This window comes from Pongo abelii, chromosome 1 (assembly GCF_028885655.2).
Source record: "Pongo abelii isolate AG06213 chromosome 1, NHGRI_mPonAbe1-v2.0_pri, whole genome shotgun sequence".
NCBI classification, from domain to species: Eukaryota; Metazoa; Chordata; class Mammalia; order Primates; family Hominidae; genus Pongo; species Pongo abelii.
The window spans coordinates 52,630,109-52,658,056 of record NC_071985.2 but is presented as its reverse complement, the minus strand read 5'-3'; the positions used below and the strand labels follow the sequence as shown (position 1 = coordinate 52,658,056).

The window sequence follows — 27,948 nt, the reverse complement described above, 5'->3', positions numbered from 1 at the left end:
AAATGAGATGATTAAAATATAATCTAGTGATTCATTGATGTAGCTTTTTATTTAATTCTTCTGTTTTGTGTTATATTTCCCAGCAACACTTTGTGATTTTCCAAAAATACACCATGGATTTCTATATGATGAAGAAGATTATAACCCTTTTTCCCAAGTTCCTACAGGGGAAGTTTTCTATTACTCCTGTGAATATAATTTTGTGTCTCCTTCAAAATCCTTTTGGACTCGCATAACATGCACAGAAGAAGGATGGTCACCAACACCAAAGTGTCTCAGTGAGTAAATGCCCTGTTCATTAAATGGATGTCATTAAGTGAATAGAGAAGGATGTGCCAGACAAGATCATAAGGTCTTGATAATCACAGGTGCAGTGACCAGAGGAGCTGGAAACATGGGAGATGTAGTCCTCCTATTTTGGGATGCCTCCTATGAAAATCAATGAAGAATAAATATATCAACTGTCTTGCATTACCTGCAAATGCTCTACATGTTGAAATACATTAATTTTTTTAAACTGATGATTAATATATTTGACTGCTAATATTTCTTTACTGATATTCATTTGGTAGCAGCTTGATCATCGTTTTCCTTTAAAATAAGTCATTTTGTATAGATATTCTGTTTTGAATTTACCATTCTCTTGCATATTGCAAGGTAAGGTTTGGTATTTTAACTTTTATATTTTCAATAAATCATTTATTTGGTCCTTCAAAGTGTAGCTATATTAATCCTCCAATAAATGTAGAGACCAGACTCCAATGATAACAGGTGCATTAAAAAATAAAAACAATGGGAGAGAGAATAGATGAGGCAAGAAAGGTGATAGTAATGATCTTTCTCCTTTTGTAAGAAACATTTTTGAGAACTGCGAGAAATATTTATATGAATATATTGTTTTGTTCCTAGAAGAGTTTATAAACACAAGTATTTTATTATAAAAACCATACAGCAACAACATGAAATATCAACTTTCTTTTATATATATATGAACAAAAAATATATTTCATCATTTATACAGTAGCATGAACCAAATTCTTTTGAAAATATTTACACATGATGTCAGTTTTCAAAGCTTTCCTTTCTTAATGAAATATTTTAAAATGCACTTTTTTTTTGCTACTTCCATCTTGTACATTAATCAATTTTTGGTCCTTAGGAATGTGTTCCTTTCCTTTTGTGAAAAATGGTCATTCTGAATCTTCAGGACTAATACATCTGGAAGGTGATACTGTACAAATTATTTGCAACACAGGATACAGCCTTCAAAACAATGAGAAAAACATTTCATGTGTAGAACGGGGCTGGTCCACTCCTCCCATATGCAGCTTCACTAGTAAGCAAAATACTGCTCTCTCAGTTTTGCTAATTATTTAAAGAAATAAATCTATAGTTTATAGATTAAATATAGGTTAAATATAGGTTTCACCACTACTTCTATCATTATTTATTTGATTTTCAGTTCCAATTGTGTCTAAGTAGATGTGCAATAACATAATTTGCCTACCTATATAAATCAAATGTACGTAATAAGAAGAAATATTAGAGAAGAATACACTTTGAAGATAATCCATCAATGTAACAACTGTTTGTTGTTTATATTATCAGGTTTGTTGACAATAAATGGTTACAAAACTGAGGTATTAAAGTGCAAATTAGTCCAATTACAGTTAAAATGTCTTATAAGGAAGTTTTTAATATTTATCTTTATTTAAATTAATATGCTTGAGTCAATAAATCATTTTCTAAGTTGTAAAAAGTCCATACTTCTGAGAGGTATGTGTATTTGTGAGCGGCTTAGAATTTGGAAAACGATTCTTTCGGAAGCCTGTGGTATAAATGATGGCACCTCAAGTCCTGTGTGAACTCTTGTAATTCTTCATCTTTATAGCTCTTCAGTAATTGTTCTTTGCCCAGCCCAATGCAATTCCGTCCTATGCTTACACAGCTCGGTATTCAACGAAAAACTCAAGGAAACTTCCATAGTCTTTCTCTTCATAATACTTTCTCTCTGCTACTATGTCTGTCCAGTAACTTCTGGCCACCATAGTCACCAAGACTGACCTTACTAGTCTCAACTAAAGAAGACCACTGAGTTCTTCCTGGGTTCTCCCTCCTTGCACAGTCTAGAAAAGGCTTCCCAATAAACAGCTGGGCTGTCATTGACTTTGCTTTATTATTTTGAAGTATTGAGGGTTTTTTTCCTTTTTTCAGTCATCACAGTCCTGTACTGGGTGATTTCCAGCATTCTGAAAATAAATTTTGTAAAATTTTCTAAATTTTTTTTCAGTGGGATATGTTGATAGCAGCTACTCCATCCTATCAAGAAATAGAATCTGTATTAGGTTTTTCAAAAGATGTTATGTTATCAAATATTATTCCACATCTTCAACTCTTAAATTTAAACCTCGAGAGCCAGGCACAGTGATGTGCACCTGTAGTACCCGCCACTGGCAAGGCTGAAACAGGAGTTCAACACTGCAGTGAGTAGTGACTGCACCAGCGCACTCCAACCCGGGCAACAAAGTGAGACCCTTCCCCACTAGAAAAACAAAACAAAGTAAAGCAAAATGAAATTTAAACCTCTAGAAATGGAGTCTTTTTAAAACAGCTGGAACTGCGATAGTTTTTCAGTAAACAGTTACGTCATGGTCTCTTTCAATTACAAGGGGTTAAAACATTATTAACATTTGCAAAAAAAAAAAAATAACAAATGTCACTAACACTAGAAAATTCCAGTGATTGAAAAGGGTTCAAAATTTATAGGCTTCAATTATGGTATAAATATTTCCATGCTTTCTCTTATCCATACCTTTTCATGTCATGAACAAGCTCCCTTCATTTTGAGAGATGATGGCTATTGTCAGACCAACAATTATATTTTAGAAGCTTGACAAATTAAGTTTGGCCAGCTGTAACCCATACAAGCTGGCTTTGTGTACAGTCTGTAAGATTTTGTTAGTCTTTGAACAATTCGGTTGCTTTGTGACACAAAAAATATCACAGGCTTAACTCATGTTTCCACTGCCCCGGAACTAGAATCAGCCATACCTCCAATAAGTCCTGGTTCCATTTAGTGGGCAATGACATTTAGAAACTAAGTTGTCAAAATAAACTTGTTTCAAAATTTAGCACATTTTATTCAATCAGAAAAAGCACATATCTTATTGTTCAAGTTCTCAGAATATTGCTGCCTTTCCCTTTCTGCCCGTTGCTTATTCCAAAAGCACAAGACAACATATTGAGGTTATCAGAGTAGATGGACAAAGTCAGAGTCTCCAAAGTGGAAGAATTCAGCAGAACACTCTATGTCTAAGGTTGAATGGTAGCTCACGAACACTGTGGAAAGTTAATAAAGTTTCAGGGCAACTAGACTCCTAATCATAGCGGCACAGTTTGTTTATTCATGTAAGGTAACATCTTGCAAGTTATGGTAATCCATGTTGCAGGGATTAGTACAGCACCATCTCTGGGGGCCGTTATTCCATTTACAACACCATGCAATAACCATATATGAATAAAGCAGCTGGAAAACCCTACATTGGCCAAGATCAATTATTTTCTTTTTATATATATATACTTTAAGTTCTAGGGTACATGCGCACAACATGCAGGTTTGTTACATAGGTATACATGTGCCATATTGGTTTGCTGCACCCATTAACTTGTGATTTACATTATGTATTTCGCCTAAGGCTACCCCTCCCCTACCTCCCACCCTACAACAGGCACCAGTGTGTGATGTTCCCTGCCCTGTGTCCAAGTGTTCCCATTGTTCAATTCCCACCTGTGAGTGAGAACATGCAGTGTTTGGTTTTCTGTCCTTGTGATAGTTTTCTCAGAATGATGGTTTCCAGGTTCATCCATGACCCTGCAAAGGATAAGAACTCATCCTTTTTTATGGCTGCATAGTATTACATGGTGTACATGTGCCACATTTTCTTAATCCAGTCTATCACTGATGGACATTTGGGCTAGTTCCAAGTCTTTGCTATTGTGAATACTGCCACAATAAACATGTGTGCATGTGTCTTTATAGCAGCATGATTTATAATCTTATTGGTATCTACCCAGTAATGAGATCACTGGGTCAAATGGTATTTCTAGTTCTAGATCCTTGAGGAATTGCCACACTGTCTACCACAATGGTTGAACTAGTTTACACTCCCAACAACAGTGTAAAAGCATTCCTATTTCTCCACATCCTCTCTAGCATCTGTTGTTTCCTGACTTTTTAATGATCGCCATTCTAACTGGTGTGAGATGGTATCTCATTGTGGTTTTGATTTGCATTTCTCTGATGACCAGTGATGTTGAGCATTTTTTCATGTGTCCGTTGGCTGAATAAATGTCTTCTTTTAAGGCGTGTCTGTTCATATCCTTTGCCCACTTTTTGATGGGGTTGTTTTTTTCTTGTAGATTTGTTTAAGTTCTTTGTAGATTCTGGCTATCAGCCCTTTATCAGATGGGTAGATTGCAAAAATTTTCTCCCATTCTGTAGATTGCCTGTTCACTCTGATGGTAGTTTCTTTTGCTGTGCAGAAGCTCTTGAGTTTAATTAGATTCCATTTGTCTATTTTGGCTTTTGTTGCCATTGCTTTTGGTGTTTTAGTCATGAAGTACTTGCCCATGCCTTTGTCCTGAATGCTAAGGCCTAGGTTTTCTTCTAGGGTTTTTATGGTTTTAGGTCTAACGTTTAAGTCTTTAATCCATCTTGAATTAATTTTTGTATAAGGTGTAAGGAAGGGATCCAGTTTCAGCTTTCTACATATAGCTAGCCAGTTTTCCCAGCACCATTTATTAAATAGGGAATCTTTTCCCCATTTCTTGTTTTTGTCAGGTTTGTCAAAGATCAGATGATTGTAGATGTGTGGTGTTATTTCTGAGACCTCTGTTCTGTTCCATTGGTCTATATCTCTGTTTTGGTACCAGTACCATGCTGTTTTGGTTACTTCTAGTATAGCCTTGTAGTATAGTTTGAAGTCAGGTAGCCTGATGCCTCCAGCTTTGTTCTTCTTGCTTAGGATTGTCTTCGCAATGCAGCCCCTTTTTTGATCCCATGTGAACTTGAAAGTAGTTTTGTCCTATTCTGTGAAGAAAGTTAGTGGTAACTTGATGGGGCTGGCATTGACTCTATAAATTACCTTGGGCAGTATGGCCATTTTCACGATATTGATTCTTCCTCTCCATGAGCATGGAATGTTCTTCCATTTGTTTGTGTCCTCTTTTATTTTGCTGAGCAGTGGTTTGTAGTTCTCCTTGAAGAGCTTCTTCACATCCCTTGTAAATAGGATTCATAGGTATTTTATTCTCTTTGAAGTAATTGAGAAGGGGAGTTCACTCATGATTTGGCTCTCTGTCTGTCTGTTATTGGTGTATAGGAATGCTTGTGATTTTTGCACATTGATTTTGTATCCTGAGACTTTGCTGAAGTTGCTTATCAGCTTAAGGAGATTTTGGCCTGAGACGATGGGGTTTTCTAAATATACAGTCATGTCATCTGCAAACAGCAACAATTTGACTTCCTCTTTTCCTAACTGAATACCCTTTATTTCTTTCTCCTGCCTGATTGCCCTGGCCAGAACTTCCAACACTGTGTTGAATAGGAGTGGTGAGAGAGGGCATCCCTGTCTTGTGCCAGTTTTCAAAGGGAATGCTTCCAGTTTTTGCCCATTCAGTATGATATTGGCTGTGGGTTTGTCATGAATAGCTCTTATTATTTTGCGATATGTTCCATCAATACCTAGTTTACTGAGAGTTTTTAGCATGAAGGGCTGTTGAATTTTGTCGAAGGCCTTTTCTGCATCTATTGAGATAATCATGTGGTTTTTGTCATTGGTTCTGTTTATGTGATGGATTACATTTATTAGTTTGTGTATGTTGAACCAGCTTGAATCCCAGGGATGAAGCCAACTTGATTGTGACGGATAAGCTTTTTGATGTGCTGCTGGATTTGGTTTGCCAGTATTTTATTGAGGATTTTCACATTGATGGTCATCAGGGATATTGGTCTAAAATTCTCTTTTTTTGTTGTGTCTCTGCCAGTCTTTGGTATCAGGATGATGCTGGCCTCATAAAATGAGTTAGGGAGTATTCCCTCTTTTTCTATTGATTGGAATAGTTTCAGAAGGAATGTGACCAGCTCCTCTTTGAACCTCTGGTAGAATTCTGCTGTGAATCTGTCTGGTCCTGAACTTTTTTTGGGTGGTAGGCAATTAATTATTGCCTCAGTTTCAGAGCCTGTTATTGGTCTATTCAGAGATTCAACTTCTTGGTTTAGTCCTGGGAGGATGTATGTGTCGAGGAATTTATCCATTTCTTCTAGATTTTCTAGTTTATTTGTGTAGAGGTGTTTATAGTATTCTCTGATGGTAGTTTGTATTTCTGTGGGATCAGTGGTGATATCCCCTTTATCATTTTTTATTGCATCTGCTTGATTCATCTCTCTTTTCTTCTTTATTAGTCTTGCTAGCGGTCTGTCTATTTTGTTAATCTTTTCAAAAAACCAGCTCCTGGATTCATTGATTTTCTGAAGGGCTTTTTGTGTCTCTATCTCCTTCAGTTCTGCTCTGATCTTAGTTATTTCTTGCCTTCTGCTAGCTTTTGAATGTGTTTGCTCTTGCTTCTCTAGTTCTTTTAATTGTGATCTTAGAGTGTTGATTTTAGGTCTTTCCTGCTTTCTCTTGTAGTCATTTAGTACTATAAATTTCCCTCTACACACTGCTTTAAATGTGCCCCAGAGAGTCTGGTAAGTTGTGTCTTTGTTCTCCTTGGTTTCAAAGAACTTCTTTATTTCTGCCTTCATTTCGTTATTTACCCAGTAGTCATTCAGAGAGCAGGTTGTTCAGTTTCCATGTAGTGGTGCGGTTTTGAGTGAGTTTCTTAATCCTGGGTTTTAACTTGATTGCACTGTGGTATCAGAGACAGTTTGTTGTGATTTCTGTTCTTTTACATTTGCTGAGGAGTGCTTTACTTCCAACTATGTGGTCAATTTTGGAATAAGTGCTATGTGATGTTGAGAAGAATGTATATTCTGTTGATTTGAGGTGGAGAGTTCTGTAGATGTCTATTAGGTCCACTTGGTGCAGAGCTGATTTCAAGTCCTGGATAACCTTGTTAACCTTTTGTCTCATTAATCTGTCTAATATTGACAGTGGGGTGTTAAAGTCTCCCATTATTATTGTGCAGGAATCTAAGTCTCTTTGTAGGTCTCTAAGGACTGGCTTTATTAATCTGGGTTCTCCTGTATTGGGTGCATATATATTTAGGATAGTTAGCTCTTCTTGTTGAATTGATCCCTTTACCATTATGTAATGGCCTTCTTTGTCTCTTTTCATCCTTGTTGGTTTAAATTCTGTTTTATCAGAGACTAGGATTGCAACCCCTGCTTTTTTTTGCTTTCCATTTGCTTGGTAGATATTCCTCCATCCCTTTATTTTGAGCCTATGTGTGTCTCTGCACGTGAGATGGGTCTACGGAATACAGCACACTGATGGGTCTTGACTCTATCCAGTTTGCCAGTCTGTGTCTTTTAATTGGAGCATTTAGCCCATTTACATTTAAGGTTAATATTGTTATGTGTGAATTTGATCGTGTTATTGTGATGTTAGCTGGTTATTTTGCCCATTAGTTGATTCAGTTTCTACCTAGCATAGATGGTCTTTACAATTTGGCATGTTTTTGCAGGGGCTGGTACCGGTTGTTCTTTTTCATGTTTAGTGCTTCCTTCAGGAGCTCTTTTAGGGCAGGCCTGATGGTGACAAAATCTCTCAGTATTTGCTTGTCTGTAAAGGATTTTAATTCCTCTTCACTTATGAAGCTTAGTTTGGCTGGATATGAGATTCTGGGTTGAAAATTCTCTTCTTTAGGAATGTCGAATATTGGCTCCCACTCTCTTCTGGCTTGTAGAGTTTCTGCCGAGAGATCCACTATTAGTCTGATGGGCTTCCCTTTGTGGGTAACCCAACCTTTCTCTCTGGCTGCCATTAACATTTTTTCCTTCATTTCAACCTTGGTGAATCTGACAATTATGTGTCCTGCTCTTCTCGAGGAGTATTTTTTTGGTGTTCTCTGCATTTTTTGAATTTGAATGTTGGCCTGCCTTGCTAGGTTAAGGAAGTTCTCCTGAATAATATCCTGAAGAGTGTTTTCCAACTTGATTCCATTATCCCCCTCACTTTCAGGTACACCAATCAAATGTAGATTTGGTTTTTCACATAGTCCTATATTTCTTGGAGGCTTTGTTCATTTCTTTTTACTCTTTTTTCTCTAAACTTTCTTCTGTCTTTATTTCATTAATTTGATCTTCAATCACTGATACCATTTCTTCCACATGATCAAATCGGCTATTGAAGCTTGTACATGCATCACGTAGTTCTCATGCCGTGGTTTTCAGCTCCATCAGGTCATTTAAGGTCTTCTCTACACTGTTTATTCTAGCTAGCCATCCATCTAATCTTTTTTCAAGGTTTTTAGCTTCCTTACGATGGGTTCAAACATCCTCCTTTAGCTTGGAGAAGTTTGTTATTGCCAATCTTCTGAAGCCTGCTTCTGTCAGCTCATCAAAGTCATTCTCTGTCCAGCTTTCTTCTATGCTGGCAAGGAGCTATGATCCTTTGGTGGAGAAGAGACACTCTGGTTTTTAGAATTTTCCGCTTTTCTGCTCTGGTTTCTCCCCATCTTTGTGGTTTTATCTACCTTTGGTCTTTGATGTTGGTGACCTACAGATGGGGTTTTGTTGTGGATGTCCTTTTTGTGGATGTTGATGCTATTTCTTTCTGTTTTTTAGTTTTCCTTCTAACAGTCAGGTCCCTCAGCTGCAGGTCTGTTGGATTTTGCTGGAGGTCCACTCCAGACCCTGTTTGCCTGGGTATCACCAGCAGAGGCTGCAGAACAGCAAATATTGCAGAACAGCAAATATTGCTGCCTGCTCCTTCCTCTGGAAGCTTCATCCCAGCAGGGCACCCACCTGTATGAGGTGTCAGTTGTCCCCCTACTGGGAGGTGTCTCCCAGTTAGGCTACACGTGGGACAGGGACCCACTTGAGGAGGCAATCTGTCCGTTCTCAGAGCTCAAACACCATGCTGGGAGAACCACTGCTCTCTTCAGAGCTGTCAGACAGAGACATTTAAGTCTGCAGAAGTTTCTGCTGCCTTTTATTCAGCTATGCCCTGCCCCCAGAGGTGGAGTTTACAGAAGCAGCAGGCCTTGCTGAGCTGCAGTGGTCTCTGCCCAGTTCGAGCTTCTGCAGCTGCTTTGTTTACCCACTCAAGCCTCAGCATTGGCGGACGCCCCTCTCCCTGCCAGACTGCTGCCTCACAGGTCGATCTCAGACTGCCACACTAGCAGTGAGCAAGGCTCTGTGGGCTTGGTAACTGCCAAGCCAGGCACAGGATACAGTCTCCTGGTGTGCCATTTTCTAAGACCACTGGAAAAGTGCGGTATTTGTGTGTGAGTGTCCCAATTTTCCAGGTACAGTCTGTCACGGCTTCCCTTGGCTAGGAAAGGGAAATCCCCCAACCCCTTGCACTTCCGAGGGAGGCAATGCCCTGCTTTGCTTTGGCTGCCCCTCCATGGACTGCACCCACTGTCCAACCAGTCCCAGTGAGATGAACCAGATACCTCAGTTGGAAATGTAGAAATCACCCATCTTCTGCATTGATCACGCTGGGAGCTGCAGACCGGAGCTGTTCCTATTTGGCCATCTTGGAACAGAATCAAGATCAATTATTTTCAATGGCATTTTGTTTTTAACAATTAGATAAAAAAAGACTATAAACAAGCAATAAAGAACTGTCATGCAAAATACTGGAATAAAAAACAGAGATTTAGAGATACACATTTTATTTTAGTGAAATAAGACACATTCTCTTGGGATTTGCTCAGGTAAACTGTGATCAGTACATTAAAGTGCCAATAACAGTACATAAAACTAGCTAGTTTGAAAATATTTATGAGATTATTAGTTAGAACATATTTCAATTTTATTTTTGTGTATGCTTGATTTATTCAGATTATTTTTGTCTTGAATGTCATTTATCTTACACAAGAATTAATATATAATTTTATAAACTAACCATTAGTGAAAGATTATTAAATGAGAAAACCACAGATATTCATATACATATCTATTTCTAATTGAATCAGAATATATTCATCATGAGTTAGTTTTTACAAACCTATTAGTGATAGAGTTGAGTATAAGGGAAAGATTCAAAAAACCTAGATGGGTTTTTTAAAAGTCTTTGATATTTAGTTACACTTTTGTAAAATTTGGAATAATCTGCTTTTTAATATTCTCTTCAACTTAACATTTATTAGTTGTATCCTGTTTGTGTGTTTCACATATCTACTGTTTTTTGAGACAGGGTCTCACTCTGTCACCCAGGCTGGAGTGTAGTGGTGTGATCTCGGCTCACTGCAACCTCCGCCTCCTGGGTTCAAGTGATTCTCCTGCCTCAGCCTCCCTAGTAGTTGGGACTATAGGCGCCCACCACCATGCCTGGCTAATTTTTGTATTTTCAGTAGAGGCAGGGTTTCACCATGTTGGCCAGGCTAGTCTTGAACTCCTGACCTCAGGTGATCTGCCCACCTTGGCCTCCCAAAGTGCTGGGATTACAGACATGACCCACCATGTCAGGCCCACATATCTACTTTTTATACATCATTTTTTTTTATTTTACAAAAAGTAATTAAATATGTTGCAATTTTATTTTGTTACTTGAAGGAATTTTTTGTTATTTAGTGAGAAAAAAATCTTCCTATTCTAAACAAATAATGTTATTAAACTTATTTATTAAACAATAAAATTAAAACTAATATTGCTAATTAAACAAATTAAATAATTTACTGTATGAGTAACTTCACAGAACTTTATTACTACAATCCTGAAGAGATTCTCATAGAAAATGTTACCTTGCTGTACAGTTTCCCAATTTGCCTGAGGGGTCTTAGATATATTTGTTGGGTATAAATAATTAGTTTATATGTTTTCTCGAAGGCAAGAATATATTTTATACTCTGTATATGAAGCCCCTTGCATCTTATTTTTATATAGCACATATTAAATTTGTTTCTGCAATGAAAATTCACATATGTTCATTTAATTTTATTTTTAGAAGAAGAATGTCATGTTCCAATTTTAGAAGCCAATGTAGATGCTCAGCCAAAAAAAGAAAGCTACAAAGTTGGAGATGTGTTGAAATTCTCCTGCAGAAAAAATCTTATAAGAGTTGGACCAGATTCAGTTCAATGTTACCAATTTGGGTGGTCACCTAACTTTCCAACATGCAAAGGTCAGTATTTATTTTATAAGTGATGAAACAAGAATTTGATTTTTATAATAATGCCTATATATTTTTATTGGAGCTTATATTACATCTATAATCTGACAAAGTGGTAAAATGGCAAAGGAGAAAGTGTGCGGTCCTACAGTAATTGAGTTGCATAGATTATTTAGGTGTCCGTAATCAAGGAGTAATTCTACTTCTGTGTTTTAAAATACATAATGGGATTTTATAGGTCAAAATATAGTAGCTGGAATTGAGACATCTTAGGATTTTTCCATCTAGCTCAATAAAACATTTATACTTTTAAAAAATATTGTATGAACAATGTTATATTTTATTAATTAAGAAAATAAGTCGTTGCATATATGAATTATTCATTAGAAAACAATGATGATTTATACCTGCTTCAGATGGCACTATTTTTATGAAAAATGGCTTATCACATTATTTGAAGTATGTGTTAGTCCATTTTCACAATGCTGATAAAGACGTACCCAAGACTAGGCAATTTACAAAAGAAAGAGTTTTAATGGATTCACAGTTTCACGTGGCTGGGGAGACCTCACAATCACGGCAGAAAGTGAAAGACACATCTCGAATGATGGCAGACAAGAGAAGAGAGTTTGTGCAGGGAAACCTCCCTTTATAAAACCATTAGATCTCGTGAGACTTATTCACTATCACGAGAATAACACAGGAAAGATCTGCCCCATAATTCAATTACCTCCCACCAGGTTCTTCCCACAACACGTAGGAATTGTGGGAGCTACAATTCAAGATGAGATTTGGGTGAGGACACAGCCAAACCATATCAAAGTATTTATAGATATTAATAAAAGTTATAACTATACATTGCATATGTATATTATATCACATATTTGATAACTATTTACTTTTATATAACATTCAGATTATTGACTTACTTAAAAATCTTCAAGGGTACAGCTTAATATCCTGATTATAATAAACAGCCTACAAAATATTGGGAAAGATGGACAATCAGGATGTTTAAATATAGAGAGGATATAAGATTGTACTAAGAAAATATTATTAATTTGGTGAAATGTAAAAAGATATTTTGTATATGTAAGCAAATGTCTTTATGAGATAGCATTCTGAAGAATTTAGGACTAAAATCTCACTGTCATTTACTTTCAATTACTTCACAAAAAATAAGTAAATAGGGCAAAGTGTAGCATTTTTATATCTAGGTAATCAGTTTATAAGTGTTCATTATGCATTCTTTCTCCTTTCATTTGCTCAAAATTGTTCATCATGAAAAGTGTCAATATTTGAGGAAATGAATGCAGTCAATACACTATGTACACTGCAAAAAACACGTCCCCAAAAATAGAAGTGCAATATAAAGATAATTAATTTCTAAGTCAAAAATATAGTAACTCCACATTTTGCTATACTTATAAGACCATTTAAGCATTATTTATGGTTTCTTTATAATAGAACAAGTACGATCATGTGGTCCACCTCCTCAACTCTCCAATGGTGAAGTTAAGGAGATAAGAAAAGAGGAATATGGACACAATGAAGTAGTAGAATATGATTGCAATCCTAATTTTATAATAAACGGGCCTAAGAAAATACAATGTGTGGATGGAGAATGGACAACTTTACCCACTTGTGTTGGTAAATATATATTAACATTTAAACAGAACAGTTAGTATTACTTTGCACTTATATATAAATACACATGTAAATAGATTTAAAATATTTTCAGAGTAAGCATTCATTTCATTACATTTTCTTAGAACAAGTGAAAACATGTGGATACATACCTGAACTCGAGTATGGTTATGTTCAGCTGTCTGTCCCTCCCTATCAACATGGAGTTTCAGTCGAGGTGAATTGCAGAAATGAATATGCAATGATTGGAAATAACATGATTACCTGTATTAATGGAATATGGACAGAGCTTCCTGTGTGTGTTGGTGAGAAAACATTCCTAAACTTTATATTTGATTATTTATAATTTTGATTGGGATTGCATAAAGTGTATAAATCTGGCTAGAATTACAATTTTATTGATACTGACTCTTCCTTTCACAAGTAAAATATGTCAATCCATTTATTCAGGTCTTACATTAAACTTTGCCATATGGTTTTATGAATTTCTTGTTATTACTGCACAGATTTCTTCACCAATTTATTTGAGATTTTTCTGGTATGATGAATGGAAACTTTTATTAACTTATATGCTTGAATAGTTATACTTTCTATATGCAAGAATGTGATTTAATTGCATACATTATTTTTGTTTCCAGTAACCTTGTTGAATTTCTGTATTAGTTCTAATATTTAATTTGGATATTGTATTTCTACAAATGATGGCAATTTAATTTCTTTTATTTCATTGCTTTAACTCAGTCTTTACCTCAGCATGTTCCAGATAGAACAACCTAAAAAATAACAATGTAGCTTGAGTTCTATTAAATTCCAGAGTGTTTGGAATCCCTTCATAGAAGAAGAGTAGGGGACTAGGACCCAGGAACTTGGCATGATCCTTGCTCTTTCTGTCCCCATAATTCTCTTATTTCTATTCCTAATTTTCTAGTTAGTCGGTTTCCTCCACAGAAGTAGTAAGTAGTAGTAGTCTATCAGCCTGTGTGCTCTACTCTTACCTTGCAGCCTCAGGACTTCCAGCCTTGACACTTAAGTACTTGCAGGGTTTTTTTTTCCCCGACACCCTCAGATCCTGGCCTCTTTTGTCCTATCTCTAGCAACCTCAATACATTAAAGCCTCTAATTTTGAACTTTAAAGACAAGCAGACTTTCCGCTGCTGTTTTCCTCCTTACAGAAACTGAAACAGAACCTCCTCTCTCTCCATCTCCTGGACTTTTGGATAATCAACTGGCCCACCCATTGCTGGGAAAAATTACTTGTAGGTGTTGCCACCCGTTGTCCCAGGCAAATACCTGGTCAGTGGCCATCCGTGATGACCTATTGTGAGGGAATGTTTTCCACTACCAGGAGCCAGAACGCTGTTATGGGAAGATGTAGATCATATATCTTCATGGTCATCAACTTTTATGCAAGGAGTACATAAATATCAACCTCTAGCCCCATTTGGGGTGAATTAAAAATAGAAACTATTGCAGAAAAACACCTGTAAGCATAGAAGTAGCAGAGCACACTCCATGTCTCATTATCCCATCCTTTTACACACTAAGGAAAAGGCTCCATAACTATCTACATGTTTATAGGAAACGGGAAAGAAATGTAACAATAAGAACAACTTAGACAAGCAAGAGGCTTATTAGGAATTTATGTTCTGAAGCTCAGTTGTGTTATTATCAGTGAGTTTTTCCCCTGAGAATACTCTGACTTACTGAGTCAGAGTTTTTGCTGAGCTTTTGAAATGTGAGAGTCATTGAACTTCAAGGGGGACCCAGATCTATCTCTTACTGATGCTTTGCTTCCTACAACTTAACCATGTACTGCCTCTTTTTATTATTTAAATGTTTTGAAGATATTTAAGATAGTTTAGTGCAAAACAATCATACATGTGTACATTTTCAGAGCCTCTAACAATTCATTTGTAGCTTCCTAAGAACTATCTTTCAGTCAAAACTCCCACCAGGAAAACCTATCTTGCACTTTCATTTCCCAGAAAACTTTCTGACCTACTTTCCTGTCATTCAAAGATGGGATACAGTTTTTTGTTTTATTTTTTCTTTTTCCAACAGCATTGTCTATTTTATGCAATGAGATCAAGAATTTTTGTGATGTTGCTTAAAAGCATCAAACATAATTATGCTATTAATATTGCAGATATTTTATTGACATAATTGTTTAGCTTCTATTTAATATTATTTTTATAGCAACACACCAACTTAAGAGGTGCAAAATAGCAGGAGTTAATATAAAAGCATTATTCAAGCTATCTGGGAATGAATTTAATCATAATGCTAGAATACGTTACAGATGTTCAGACATCTTCAGATACAGGCACTCAGTTTGCATAAACGGGAAATGGAATCCTGAACTACACTGCACAGGTAAGATTTGTTTAAAACATTTTGTTGATCCTGTTGCTTCTTTACAAGAAAAATTATTTTGAAATTAGAATGTTTTTAAATTAAATATTTATTGTGGCATATAATTTCTATGCTAATAGTAAAGTTAGCAACTAGTTATAATACTCTTTCCAGACAAATGTTATTCTTTAAAAGCCTTGGCTTTCTGCTAAAGATGAGAGAGTAAAGCTGTTTTTACTCTATTACAGTCTCACAAATCCTTGAAAGAAAAAAAGAAATAAAGAACTGTAAAAAAAGAACAAAACTTAATCTTCAATGACATTAAGAAACAATTAAAACCCCAATTATGCACTGTGAAACAAAACTAACAGATATTGCCAATTCTGGACCAGATAGTAGGCTGAGTAAAAAGTAGGCTGAGAAAGAAAATATATTTGAGTAATCAATTATTTCCCTAAGAATAAGTCTCACATTCCTCGAAGGCTTATATTCAAATCATTTAATTTGAGTAATAGGATTATAAATTACAAGTAATTATAAAATGGGGCACCATATTAGATTAAAATAAACCAGAACTAGAGAAAACAAAGTGCTTATAAAGGAATGACAATAAAAGAGAGAAGATAGACTGCAGACTTCTCATCAGCAACATCAAAAGCCGAAGAAAATAGGGTAATCTCTTCAAAGTGCTTAGTGAAAGTAACTGGCAACCAGTCATTCTATATACCAATGTAATTCACTAATGATTCCAAAATAAAGAAATTTTCAACCACAGGAAGGATAGGAGTTTACACACAAGGTCATAATTTGAAAGAAATCATATAAAATATACATTAATGAGATAAAATACTAATTTATAGCAAAAAGTGTGATATCATTAGAAATTGTGAGGAAAAATACTGGAATATATTCTTAAACTTAAATACATAAGGATTTCAAAAAATAAGATAACTACAATTTGTTTAAAGCAACTGGAACATTTTTATGTTTATAAAATATTTGATTTCATTTTATATTTTTTCTATTTGAGGAAGAGAAATATTCTGATAGTTGAAAGAAGTTTGAAGCCTTTTATGTGTCCATGAAATGTTTACTTAAATTGGCAGTCATCCTGCCCAAAATAATTCTCACAACTTCAAATATTAAAGCCCTGTAGATGACTTTTTATAACCACAAACAAATAACATTAAAAGTGGATAAAAAGTTATCCACTTCCTTACCCTTCATTTTGGGTAAGGAAATAATTTATTTCCAAATAACCTAGTGATGCAATGTTTAAAATATTAAGAACTATGTTATAATTACAAGGACACGTAGTAAAACCTATGAGATGCAACCTAACCAAAATTTAGAATGGTGTGGCATTCATAGTCTTAAACTTATCTATTTTGGAAAAAAGTATATATATATATATATATATATATATATATATATGCACACACACACATATGTATATATATGTATATATGTGTATATATATATGTGTGTGTGTGTATATATATGTATATTCTAAAAAGCTAGGGGGAAAAATGAATTCAGATATTAGGAGGATAAGGAAATAATAAAAATAAAAGCAGAAGAAAATGAAATAGAACCTTGTATTTCCAACTAATCCAAGACATGAAACTAATGTTTTGAAAAGATTGATAAGCAGAGCTGTCTAAATGAGTTGACTCTAATCAAGAATGGTGTGCATACACAAATAAACATTTCTACAACCAAAGAGCAGATGAAAAGTGAAATACAGGGAATAATAATATGAGTTCAAATTTTTAAATAAATAAATTACAAGCATAAAGAGAAGGAAAATACTATGAGTCATAGGTATCAAAATAAGGAAGAAGCCTTATTTAAAGTTTTGAGAAGAGCTGGTAGCTAGTAGTCTGGAAATTAGGTAAGAACGTTATTAGGTGGCAAATATTTGTTACACACCTTGCTTGTTCTTGAGAAAGATAATAAAATTTCTCATTTTATGCATCAGAAATACATGGCTTCAAGAAGTTATTTGGTCAAAATCAAGACTGGAACTTGTTTCCAGATTTTTATATCAGTGCTGTTTCAACCAGACTCTGTCTTTACTAGGCAGAAATTTCTAAACAGATGTCCAATTCTAAAAGGAAAGTAAGGTGGGCAACTGAGATCATGTGTAATGTTCTTTTTACCTAAAATATAAAAACAATAGCATATGTGTGATATTTGAATAATCTAACTCACTTAGTTGGGACTTTGTTGATGAAATTCTCATTATTATTTGTACATTTGACATTACAGACACCTTCAGTTTGCCTATTTCCCGGCACTGGGACATCTAGGGGGCTGATAGCAGGTAACTGCTGAGTCCCTGGATTGGCAGCACAGGCCTTGATGCTCATTCAAAAGAGTCTTGATGATACTCAATAAGTATTCATCTTTGTGACTATGTATTTAAATAAAAATACTTAAACCACCAAACAGAAATTCATAAACAACAAAAATGTTTAGTTTCCAAAATGTTTACAAAATACCTAAACAAAGAGGTAATAAGACATCTAAGTAGAAGAGCTTCTAAATAATAAATAATATTGAAAACTGACCCATCTATCTATCAAATGTGCCTGATATCCTCTTTTCATGTGCTCCTCATAGACTTTCTTCAAACTCATGACCAAACTTTGCTAATCAAAAATGTATACTAACAATAATAATATCAGGCTAATTTTATTTTCTTTTGCAGTTAATTACTGAAACAACACTGATCACAAAAGACTGGTCTTGTTAATGGTTGACTAGAATAAGATGCATCTGGAATTAAGTACTTTAAGTTCACGCTTTTCTTAAACCAGTAAACAAGTAGGACGAGTCATATAAAACATAAAATATGCATCAGTGGGCCCCAGTCCCGGATATCTATCTAGATTTCCACAGGAACAGTTTCTGTTTAGATTTGCACTATTTTGCCTTTCTGACCTTGAAAAAATAAGGAAAAATCCAATATAAAATTCCTATTTTGGACAATATGTATGTTTTGGCTTATTTTATACTGACCTCAGTTTCTGTTCAAATAATTTATTGAAGATCTGTTGTATATAATTATTATATTATTTAATCTAGCTAAACCAGGAAAGAGTAGATATGCATTCTTCCATCTTGATTTTTAAATGAAAATAGTATACGAGGAAAAAAAAATCTATCACTTTCAAAGTAATAATTTTTTTTCACTGAATTTTTTTTTATTATTGTTATACTTTAAGTTTTAGGGTACATGTGCACAACGTGCAGGTTTGTTACATATGTATACATGTGCCATGTTGGTGTGCTGCACCCATTAGCTCATCATTTAGCATTAGATATATCTCCTAATGCTATCCCTCCCCCCTCCCCCCACCCCACAACAGACCCCGGTGTGTGATGTTCCCCTTTCCGTGTCCGTGTGTTCTCATTGTTCAATTCCCACCATTTTAAAGGGAAGTGTCAGTGGACAGTAGCCACCACTCTGGAAAAACATGAGATGAAGGAGATCATTGTAAGGGCATGAGCCCAGGTCAGGATGTTTAGAAAATGCTTTGACATCCAAGTTGACCATTTAAAACTTTTCCCTAAGAATAAGCCAAGCAACCAAAAAAGAATTTAATTCCTAGTCCAACGGAGGCATTCCAGTCATGTTCATTACCAGCCGTTCTCATGTTTACAAGAAAATGCAAGTCATGGAAATCCTTTATTGAGATCTAGGGTTCAGTTATTAGGGGAAATCATAGTTATTTCTGACTGTTGTCATTTTTATTTTTAGTTTTAAATTGTTTAAATTCAATGTACATAACTTTTTGAATCATATGGGTTAGTTAGAAAAAAATTAAAGAAATTTATTTGTAAATTATACAAGAGAATTGGCAGGAATAATGAACAGGAGATACAAGAGAGCATCTGAAAATTTTAAACTAATGGTTATAACAGAAAGAATCGCTTTTTAAACTGTAAACTATAGTGACACAAAAAATATTTGTTATTATAACATTTATATATAGGGAGAGAGAAAGAGAAAGTGATAGAGAGACATAGTGTGTGTGTGTCATTGAATGTTCCATTTTCCTAAAACACTACCCTGTTGAGCTATTTTTACTTAACTTTTATTAATCATATAATTTAATTCCAATATTTTGTAGAAAAAAGGGAACAATTCTGCCCACCGCCACCTCAGATACCTAATGCTCAGAATATGACAACCACAGTGAATTATCAGGATGGAGAAAAAGTAGCTGTTCTCTGTAAAGAAAACTATCTACTTCCAGAAGCAAAAGAAATTGTATGTAAAGATGGACAATGGCAATCATTACCACGCTGTGTTGGTTAGTAGTTTATTTCTAAGTAATTTCACTTAAAAAGAGGTTATTAATCCCCTTTGCTTTATCTAAAGAAAGAAACAAGAACTTATGACTAATCTATTGCACTGTACCCCAAAGCCTTAAATCGCTAAGTAACCAATTCTGTCATTTAAAAAAGTTTCTCTAAGAGTTATCTCCAACAGTGTTCATAGAAGAAACAAGTTTGAAATTTCTACATCTTCTTAAAAATCTTTGCTATCATATTTTTACTGTGCCTTTTCTATGTTTAAATGTTTAGATATGCAAATACTTACCATCATGTCACAATGGCCTATAGTATTCAGTACAGTAGCATGCTGTACAGGTTTGTGGCCTAGGACAGCAATACCCAACCTTTTTAGCATCAGGGACCTGTTTTGTGGAAGACAATTTTCCCATGGACTGAGGAGGTTGGGGGATGGTTTCAGGATGAAACTCCTCTGCCTCAGATCATCAGGCATTAGATTCTCATAAGGAGCATCAACCTAGATCCCTTGCATGTGCAGTTCACAATAGGGTTCAAGATCCTATGAGAATCTAGTGCCCTGGCTGATCTGACAGGAGGTAGTAATGCTGGCAGTAATGCTCGTTCACCCGCTTCTCACTTCCTGTCATGCAGCCCGGTTCCTAAGAGGCCACAGAGGGTACTGGTCTGCAGCCAGGGGTTTGGGGACAATAGGAGCAATAGGCTGCACCATATAGCCTAGGTGTGTAGTAGGCAACATTATCTAGGTTTGTGTAGGCTCACTCCATGATGCTCACACAAGGAAAAAAGAGCCTAATGACACATTTCTCAGAATATCTTCTTGTCATTAAGTGCCACATGGCTGCATTTCAAAAGCACGTATTTCAAAATATTACTTGACAAAACATCAGATATTTCAAAGAGTGCTTAGAGCTGGACAAGATGCCTGATAATTGAACAATCTGTTTAGCTAAATAAAAAGCATTGGTAATTTTGCCTAGAGATATTTCCATAGTGGGTGAGTAAGAAATTGCAGTGTGTTCAAGAAAGAATGTGGGGTGATAAAGTAAGATCATGGATGATGAGAAACAAGTAAATGTGTTCGAAAGGGAATAGAGAAATGAGGCAGTTACCGGACAGAAGATATGGATAAAGTGAAATTTTACCTTATTGAGTTGTGACATTTTCAGCATGTTTGTAGGTTGGTGAATGATTAAGTGGAAAGGGAGACATTGATGTTACAGAAGAAAGGAGGTAATTCATGAAGAAGGATCTTTTACTAGTTTAAAGGTGAAAGAATCTAGTGTCATCATGAAGAAGTCAATCTAAGAAAGCGAGGACAGTAACTCAATGAAACTAGAGGAGGTACAAGCCATTTGGGATAGGATTACTTAGTGATTTCATATTTATGTTCTTGGTGATATATAAAGGGAGATCAGTCAGTACAACTGAATGTATTCCAGCCAATCTTAGCATGAAGTTGTTACTTTTTTTAGTTTTCCCCAAAATCTCTTCATTAGCATGAAGTTGAAACATTTATTGATAGGGAAAGATGCCTACAATATTATTTGGTGTCAAAAAAGTAAATGCAGAAGAGTATGTCTGCAATTCATTTTCAGTAAAACTACAAGTTTATGATCACATACTAGTTGGTATATGCTATTTGCATAAAGCAATCATCACCCTGATACTAGAAACGGTAAGAAAGTTATTTACTTTTACCTTTCCTCTTTAAGTAACAATTGAATATTAAGGGGTGGAGGAGGAACCTAGACCAGAAGTTTACTCACCTGTCTCTCCTGCCTTAAATAAAAAGTATTCCCGGTATTTTATATGAATTCCACTTTAACATGAAAGGAGCTACAATATGTTTTGAATCAGACTTTATGACAGAAATGCTGTAATTAATTATTTGAATTTCCAGACACCTTATATTAAAGATATGATACATGATGCTTTATTATATTATTTTGTTTAAACTAACATAATGTCTCAACAAATAAATGTGATTTTCCAGAGTCTACTGCATATTGTGGGCCCCCTCCATCTATTAACAATGGAGATATCACCTCATTCCCATTATCAGTATATCCTCCAGGGTCAACAGTGACGTACCGTTGCCAGTCCTTCTATAAACTCCAGGGCTCTGTAACTGTAACATGCAGAAATAAACAGTGGTCAGAACCACCAAGATGCCTAGGTGAGTTCTTAATATTCTCTTGGAATCTGAGATTTAATATTTATAATGTAATTTTTATGGACTAATTTCATAGAATAACCCTTACTTAAGTTTCATTCAGTCAAAATCTTTCCTGTCAAATGTAAATACGTACAAAGAAACATTTGAAAAATTTGCTTTAAGCAAAGTGAGAAAAATTTATTTAAAAACTATAAATAAAATTTTAAAGACCTACATGTGATAAGATGCATTATGAAATGCTATAGAGTCCAGAGCTATTTATGGGGCCTATTCGCACACCATTAAATTGTTTCATGTTATAAGCATCTCCCTGAGAACTTCTCACAGAGACCATTTGAAAAACACTGGTCTAGGAAAGCTGTCATTTAATACTATATGAGGTTCTACTTGTAACCTGAAAGCTTTCCCTGGTAGAACACCTAGTTGACTAATACTGACATGGCTTTTTACTTGCATGTTGGCAGAATTTCTAGCAGGAGAGATAGAAAATCTGGAAGAGTTACTGAGCCACTTTCCAAATCTTCACTATCCCTTCTTTTCACCCTATTTTTTTCTACTACAAAATAATGCCAATATACATATTAAGTTTCCACAGATTCATGTGCACTTTGTGGCATTAAAAAAATTAACATCGTAGACGCCTTATGAAAATTTGGAGATTCACTCTTAGGGCTTAAAAGGAGATTCTTTTATCGGTCATGACGAACTAAAAGGGACAAAATACAAAGATATGGGGCGAATTAATAACACCAATTGTGGGAAAAGCATGAACATCAGTTTACTCTATAATAAGTGGAAGAAAACTGGAATTTCCATAAACCCCTCTGTTTTCTGGTGTCCAAAACAGACCATGATAATAAGGATCTGTTCCTGCAGCAGTTCTCACTATTGCCCAATGCCTCGATTCACAGGGCTAGACCAGAAGTTTGTTATAGTCTTGAAAATTCATCCTTCTGATGACGTCTCTTTCTTCCACCTTCTGTAGTAACAAATTACCCCAATGCCACTATGGCCTATACAGTGCTTCAAACCGCTACTCTGTGAGCCCCTCTCCCAGGATATCATTAAAATTGTGTGGGAACTAAACTCAGAAAGTGTTGAGTTAGTACAAGGCAGAAGTATCATCTGAAAAATTTTGCTAGAATGAAGAAAAACTGGGTTTCAAAGGTAACTTCTAGGATTTAACTTGGAGTGATCGATGTATAGACAAAAATGCCATTATCTAATATTTTAAGTACAGCAAAGTTTTAGATGGTCCAATAATTTAAAATACGCAGAAATTATCATGGCCAGTGATCATAAAATAAATTTCCAAAAGAAAAGTAAGAACAAAATTTGTAACCTAAAAAGTGTGTACCATGTTGACAATCAGAGTTTGTAGGAAGGGCATTCTAGCAAAACGAAACAGTATTTTGAACAATAACAAACACAAACACACAATCACGAAAACAAACAAGCAAAAAACCCATCATAGATATCTAGAAAATTCAAGGAAACATGATCTAACTATGAAATGTAAAATAATTTTATTTCCCATGAGACAGGAGATTAAGATTAGACAGCTCTGAAGAAATAATTTTTTCCAGCCAGGCATGATGGCTTACGCCTGTATTCCCAGCACGTTGGGAGGCCAAGGCAGGAAGAATCACCTGAGGTCAGGAGTTCGAGACTAGCCTGACCAATATGGAGAAACCCCCGTCTCTACTAAAAATACAAAATTAGACAGGTGTGGGTGGCACGTGCCTGTAATCTCAGTTACTCGGGAGGCTGAAGCAGGAGAATCATTTGAACCTGGGAGGTGGAGGTTGCAGTGAGCAGAGATTGCACCATGGCACTCCAGCCTGGGCAACAAGAGTGAAACTCCATCAAAAAAAAAAAGATATAATTTTTTCCAAAACCAGACATAAATTTATTTGGATGGTTCATGGATATTGAATGAAGTAGGGAGCCATTACATATTTTTAATAGCAGTTTTTTGACGTAGCATCTTTTTTTATTTTTATTTTTTCAAGACAAAATCTTGCTCTGTCACCCAGGCTGGAGTGCAGTGGCGTGATCTCGGTTCATTGCAACCTCCGCTTCCCAGGTTCAAGCGATTCTCCTGCCTCAGCCTCCCGAGTAGTTGGGATTACAGGCACATGCCACCATGCCCGGCTAATTTTTGTATTCTTAGTAGAGACAGGGTTTCACCCTGTTGTTGAGGCTGGTCTCGAACTCTTGACCTCGTGTTCCAGCCACCTCGGCCTCCCAAAGTGCTGGGATTACAGGCGTGAGCCACCACGCCCGGCCCAATGTAGTATTTTTAAATTATCAGTTGACTAAGAACATGTGGTTATTTTACACCGAGAAAACATGCAATATGGGGAAATTGTTTAAGGCCCTGGCAGAGATAGATTAGAGTCTTGACTAGTAGGTAAAAAACAGGAATCAAATGAAAGAGGGGCTAAAGATAACTTCAAAATTTCTCGATTTATGGAGAATATTCTCAGGTGCTTAACACATAAGAATTTTTACAAATCAATCAAAATTCAGTATAAAAATTATGTAAGGTACATAAACAGAAAATGAAAAACATATGGCAAGCATGAAAAGATGCTTGTCTACACGAACATAAAATTTCAGTGAAGTGTCAATGTTCAAGTAGGAAATCGGCAAAAAGAAAAAAGTATATAACATAAAGACTTGGCAAGGATGTGGAGAGTTAAGCACTCTAATATACATACAAGTGTATAATTACATATACATGTGTGTATATGTAATATAAACATATTACATATTACATATTACATATATTTTTAACATATATGTATACACATATACATATATCTATATATACATAAGTATGTATAATATATGTATACTTATATACACATGATACATATAATATATAATATACATATAATATATTATACATATAATATGTTATGTATAGTATATTATACATTATATATAATACATATATTATACATGATATACAAATATATATTTATACATTAGATATACATTGATTACATTAGATATAAATTGTATGTAACATGTATACAATTAACATACATATATTACAATTAACATACATATAAATGTATGTTATATATACACCTTATATTATTATCTATTATATATTATATATAAGATATATATAAATTATATATAAAGTGATGATTTTAAGAAAGAATGAGTGATATCTGTGGTCAGGGAAGAAGATAACATTGTTTTTTCTACAGAAATCAAGGTTTCACAAAAGTTAAGATTCACAAATAATTACATTATAAAAAAGATATCTAAAAAAACAACATTCGTGCTGGTAGAATTTTTAGTGAAGTATAGCAATTAAGAGCTCAGGTTCTGTTGTGGTGTGGGGGGTGGGGGGAGGGGGGAGGGATAGCATTAGGAGATATACCTAATGCTAAACGACAAGTTAATGGGTGCAGCACATCAGCATGGCACATGTATACATATGTAACTAACCTGCACATTGTGCACATGTACCATAAAACTTAAAGTATAATAATAATAAAAAAAAAAAAAAGAAAGAGAAAAAAAAGAGCTCAGGTTCTGAACTCATACTGGCAGGATCCATATTCTGGCTCAAAACACTCAGTAAACTGTGTAGCCTTGAGAAAATCTCTTAGCATTCATTTCCTCATATTAGCCCATACACAGTGCTAAGAGCAGTACCAAGAATAACTCAATAAATATTATTTTTTAAATAAATATTAATATTTTTCATCATTTTAATTCCAAAATATTCTTAAATGCAATTTCACTATTCTATGAAAGGTAAAGATGTATTATTATTTATTTATTTTATTTTACCATTTCTTCTTTCAGATCCATGTGTGGTATCGGAAGAAAACATGAACAAAAATAACATACAGTTAAAATGGAGAAACGATGGAAAACTCTATGCAAAAACAGGGGATGCTGTTGAATTTCAGTGTAAATTCCCATATAAAGCGAAGATATCATCACCATCATTTCGAGCAATCTGTCAGGAAGGGAAATTTGAATATCCTATATGTGAATGAAGCAAGCATAATTTTCCTGAATATATTCTTCAAACATCCATCTATGCTAAAAGTAGCCATTATGTAGCCAATTCTGTAGTTACTTCTTTTATTCTTTCAGGTGTTGTTTAACTCAGTTTTATTTAGAACTCTGGATTTTTAGAGTTTTAGAAATTTGTAAGCTGAGAGAACAATGTTTCACTTAATAGAAGAGTGTCTTATTCCATATTACATTGTTATAACAGAATATCACAGACTGGGTAACTTCTAACCAGTAGTTTATTTGTTTCATAAATCTAAAAGCTGAGAAGTCCAAGATTGAGGGGCTGCCTCTGGTGAGGGTCTTCTCGAAGCATCATAATATGCTGGAAGGCATCACAACATGGTGGAAGGCATCACGTGGCAAAAGAGCATGTACATGGGAGTGAGAGAAAAAAAGAAAGAGACAGAGTGGTGGGGGCGGGGAGGAGGGCAAACTCATCCTTTATAAAGACAGCACTCCTGAGATAACAATCCAATCCCATGATAATGGCATTAATCCATTCAAGAAGATGGAGCTCTCGTGACTCAATCACCTTCTAAAGATCTCACCTGACAACACTGTTGCATTGGAAGTTAAGTTTCCACATAAACTTTCGGGGACACATTCAAACCACAGGAGAAACTCATATTGTTCCTGGGCAAATCACAATATGGGGGATTTTGTTCATAAATGTCCACAGAAACAGTAAATGTTCTCACTTCAGTACTTAATTCATCTAATCCCTCGTGTTTGTCTCAAATTATAGGATAACTTTGAAACTTTCTGAATTAACTTTATTTAAAAGGAAATGTAGATGTTATTTTAGTCTCTATCTTCATGTTATTATCACTTAAAAACCTGCAAAAGCTGTCAATTTTTGTGGTTGTAGCAAGTATTAATAAATATTTATAAATCCTCTAATGAAAGTCTAGCTACCTATCCAACACTAAATACCCCTTAAAGTATTAAATGCACTATCTGCTATAAAAGAATAGACTTTGAAGGTTTTTTTTTTGGTTTTTTTTTTTTTTTTTTTGAGACGGAGTCTCCCTCTCGCCCAGGCTGGAATGCAGTGGCGCGATCTCGGCTCACTGCAAGCTCCGCCTCCCGGGTTCACGCCATTTTCCTGCCTCGGCCTCCCGAGTAGCTGGGACTACAGGCACCCACTACCATGCCCGGCTAATTTTTTTGTCTTTTTAGTAGAGACGGGGTTTCACCATGTTAGCCAGGATGGTATCGATCTCCTGACCTCGTGATCCGCCCACCTCAGCCTCCCAAAGTGCTGGGATTACAGGCGTGAGCCACCGCGCCCAGCCGAAAGAATAGACTTTGAAGTTTTAACCAGTCCTTCTGTGGAGTTTCTAATCTAGTGAAGAGGTGATGTACACATACAAAAATGTGAAAATTATTAGGTTACAAAATTGCATATACAGAATTATCTGGATGTGTATAAATGGTTATAGAAGAAAGAGTGAGAGAAATAAAAATGATGGCTTTAATAATTCTATGTGGTGTAGGTTTAAAAAATTAAAATAGTCTGGGCACAGTGGCTCAAACCTGTAATCCTAGAACTTTGGAAGGCCAAGGCAGGTGGATTGCTTGAGGCCAGGAGTTCGGCACCAGCCTGTCCAACATGGCAAAACTTGTCTCTAATATAATAGAAAAAAATAGCCAGACAGGGTAGTGCACACCTGTGATTCCAGCTACTTGGGAGGCTGAGGCATGAGAACCACTTGAACCTGGGAAGCAGAGGTTGCAGCGTGCCGAGATCATGCCACTGCACTCCATCCTGGGTGACAGAGCAAGACTCTGTCTCAGAGAAAGAAAGAAAGGAAGGGAAAGAGAGAGAGAGAAGAAGAAGAAAAAGAGAGAGAGAGGAAGGAAGGAAGGAAGGAGGGAGGGAGGGAAGGAAGGAAGGAAGGGATGGAGGGAGGGAGGGAGGGAGGAATATTTTCAAATTCTTCATGTTTTCCCAAATTTTACATTTTTCATTTTGAACATATATTACTTTTATATTCAGAAGAGAGTGATCAAAACTGTCACTAACGAACAAGGCAATAGAAGATGGGCATAAAGACCATGTTGGTCATGATGCTGATTTCATGCAACAACTTTATTATTTTTTGATGTACCATA

General features: G+C 35.5%; 1 protein-coding gene across 3 annotated transcripts in view; it reads left to right on the top strand.

The window, feature by feature from the left end:
* CFHR5 (complement factor H related 5) overlaps positions 1–26,804 on the top strand; it is a 32,067-nt gene extending 5,263 nt beyond the window's left edge. The window contains exons 2-10 of one of the 3 annotated variants that reach the window (XM_024232363.2): positions 84–278; positions 1,160–1,336; positions 11,118–11,294; positions 12,750–12,932; positions 13,055–13,234; positions 15,126–15,302; positions 19,421–19,603; positions 21,601–21,783; positions 25,615–26,804. In XM_024232363.2, coding sequence (XP_024088131.2) covers positions 84–278; positions 1,160–1,336; positions 11,118–11,294; positions 12,750–12,932; positions 13,055–13,234; positions 15,126–15,302; positions 19,421–19,603; positions 21,601–21,783; positions 25,615–25,811 — 1,652 coding nt within the window. In that variant the 3' untranslated portion in view covers positions 25,812–26,804. The remainder of the gene's footprint in view (positions 1–83; positions 279–1,159; positions 1,337–11,117; positions 11,295–12,749; positions 12,933–13,054; positions 13,235–15,125; positions 15,303–19,420; positions 19,604–21,600; positions 21,784–25,614) is intronic. The other 2 variants (XM_009239720.3, XM_054558648.1) reach the window with 2 other exon arrangements.
* The last annotated feature ends 1,144 nt before the right edge of the window (positions 26,805–27,948 follow it).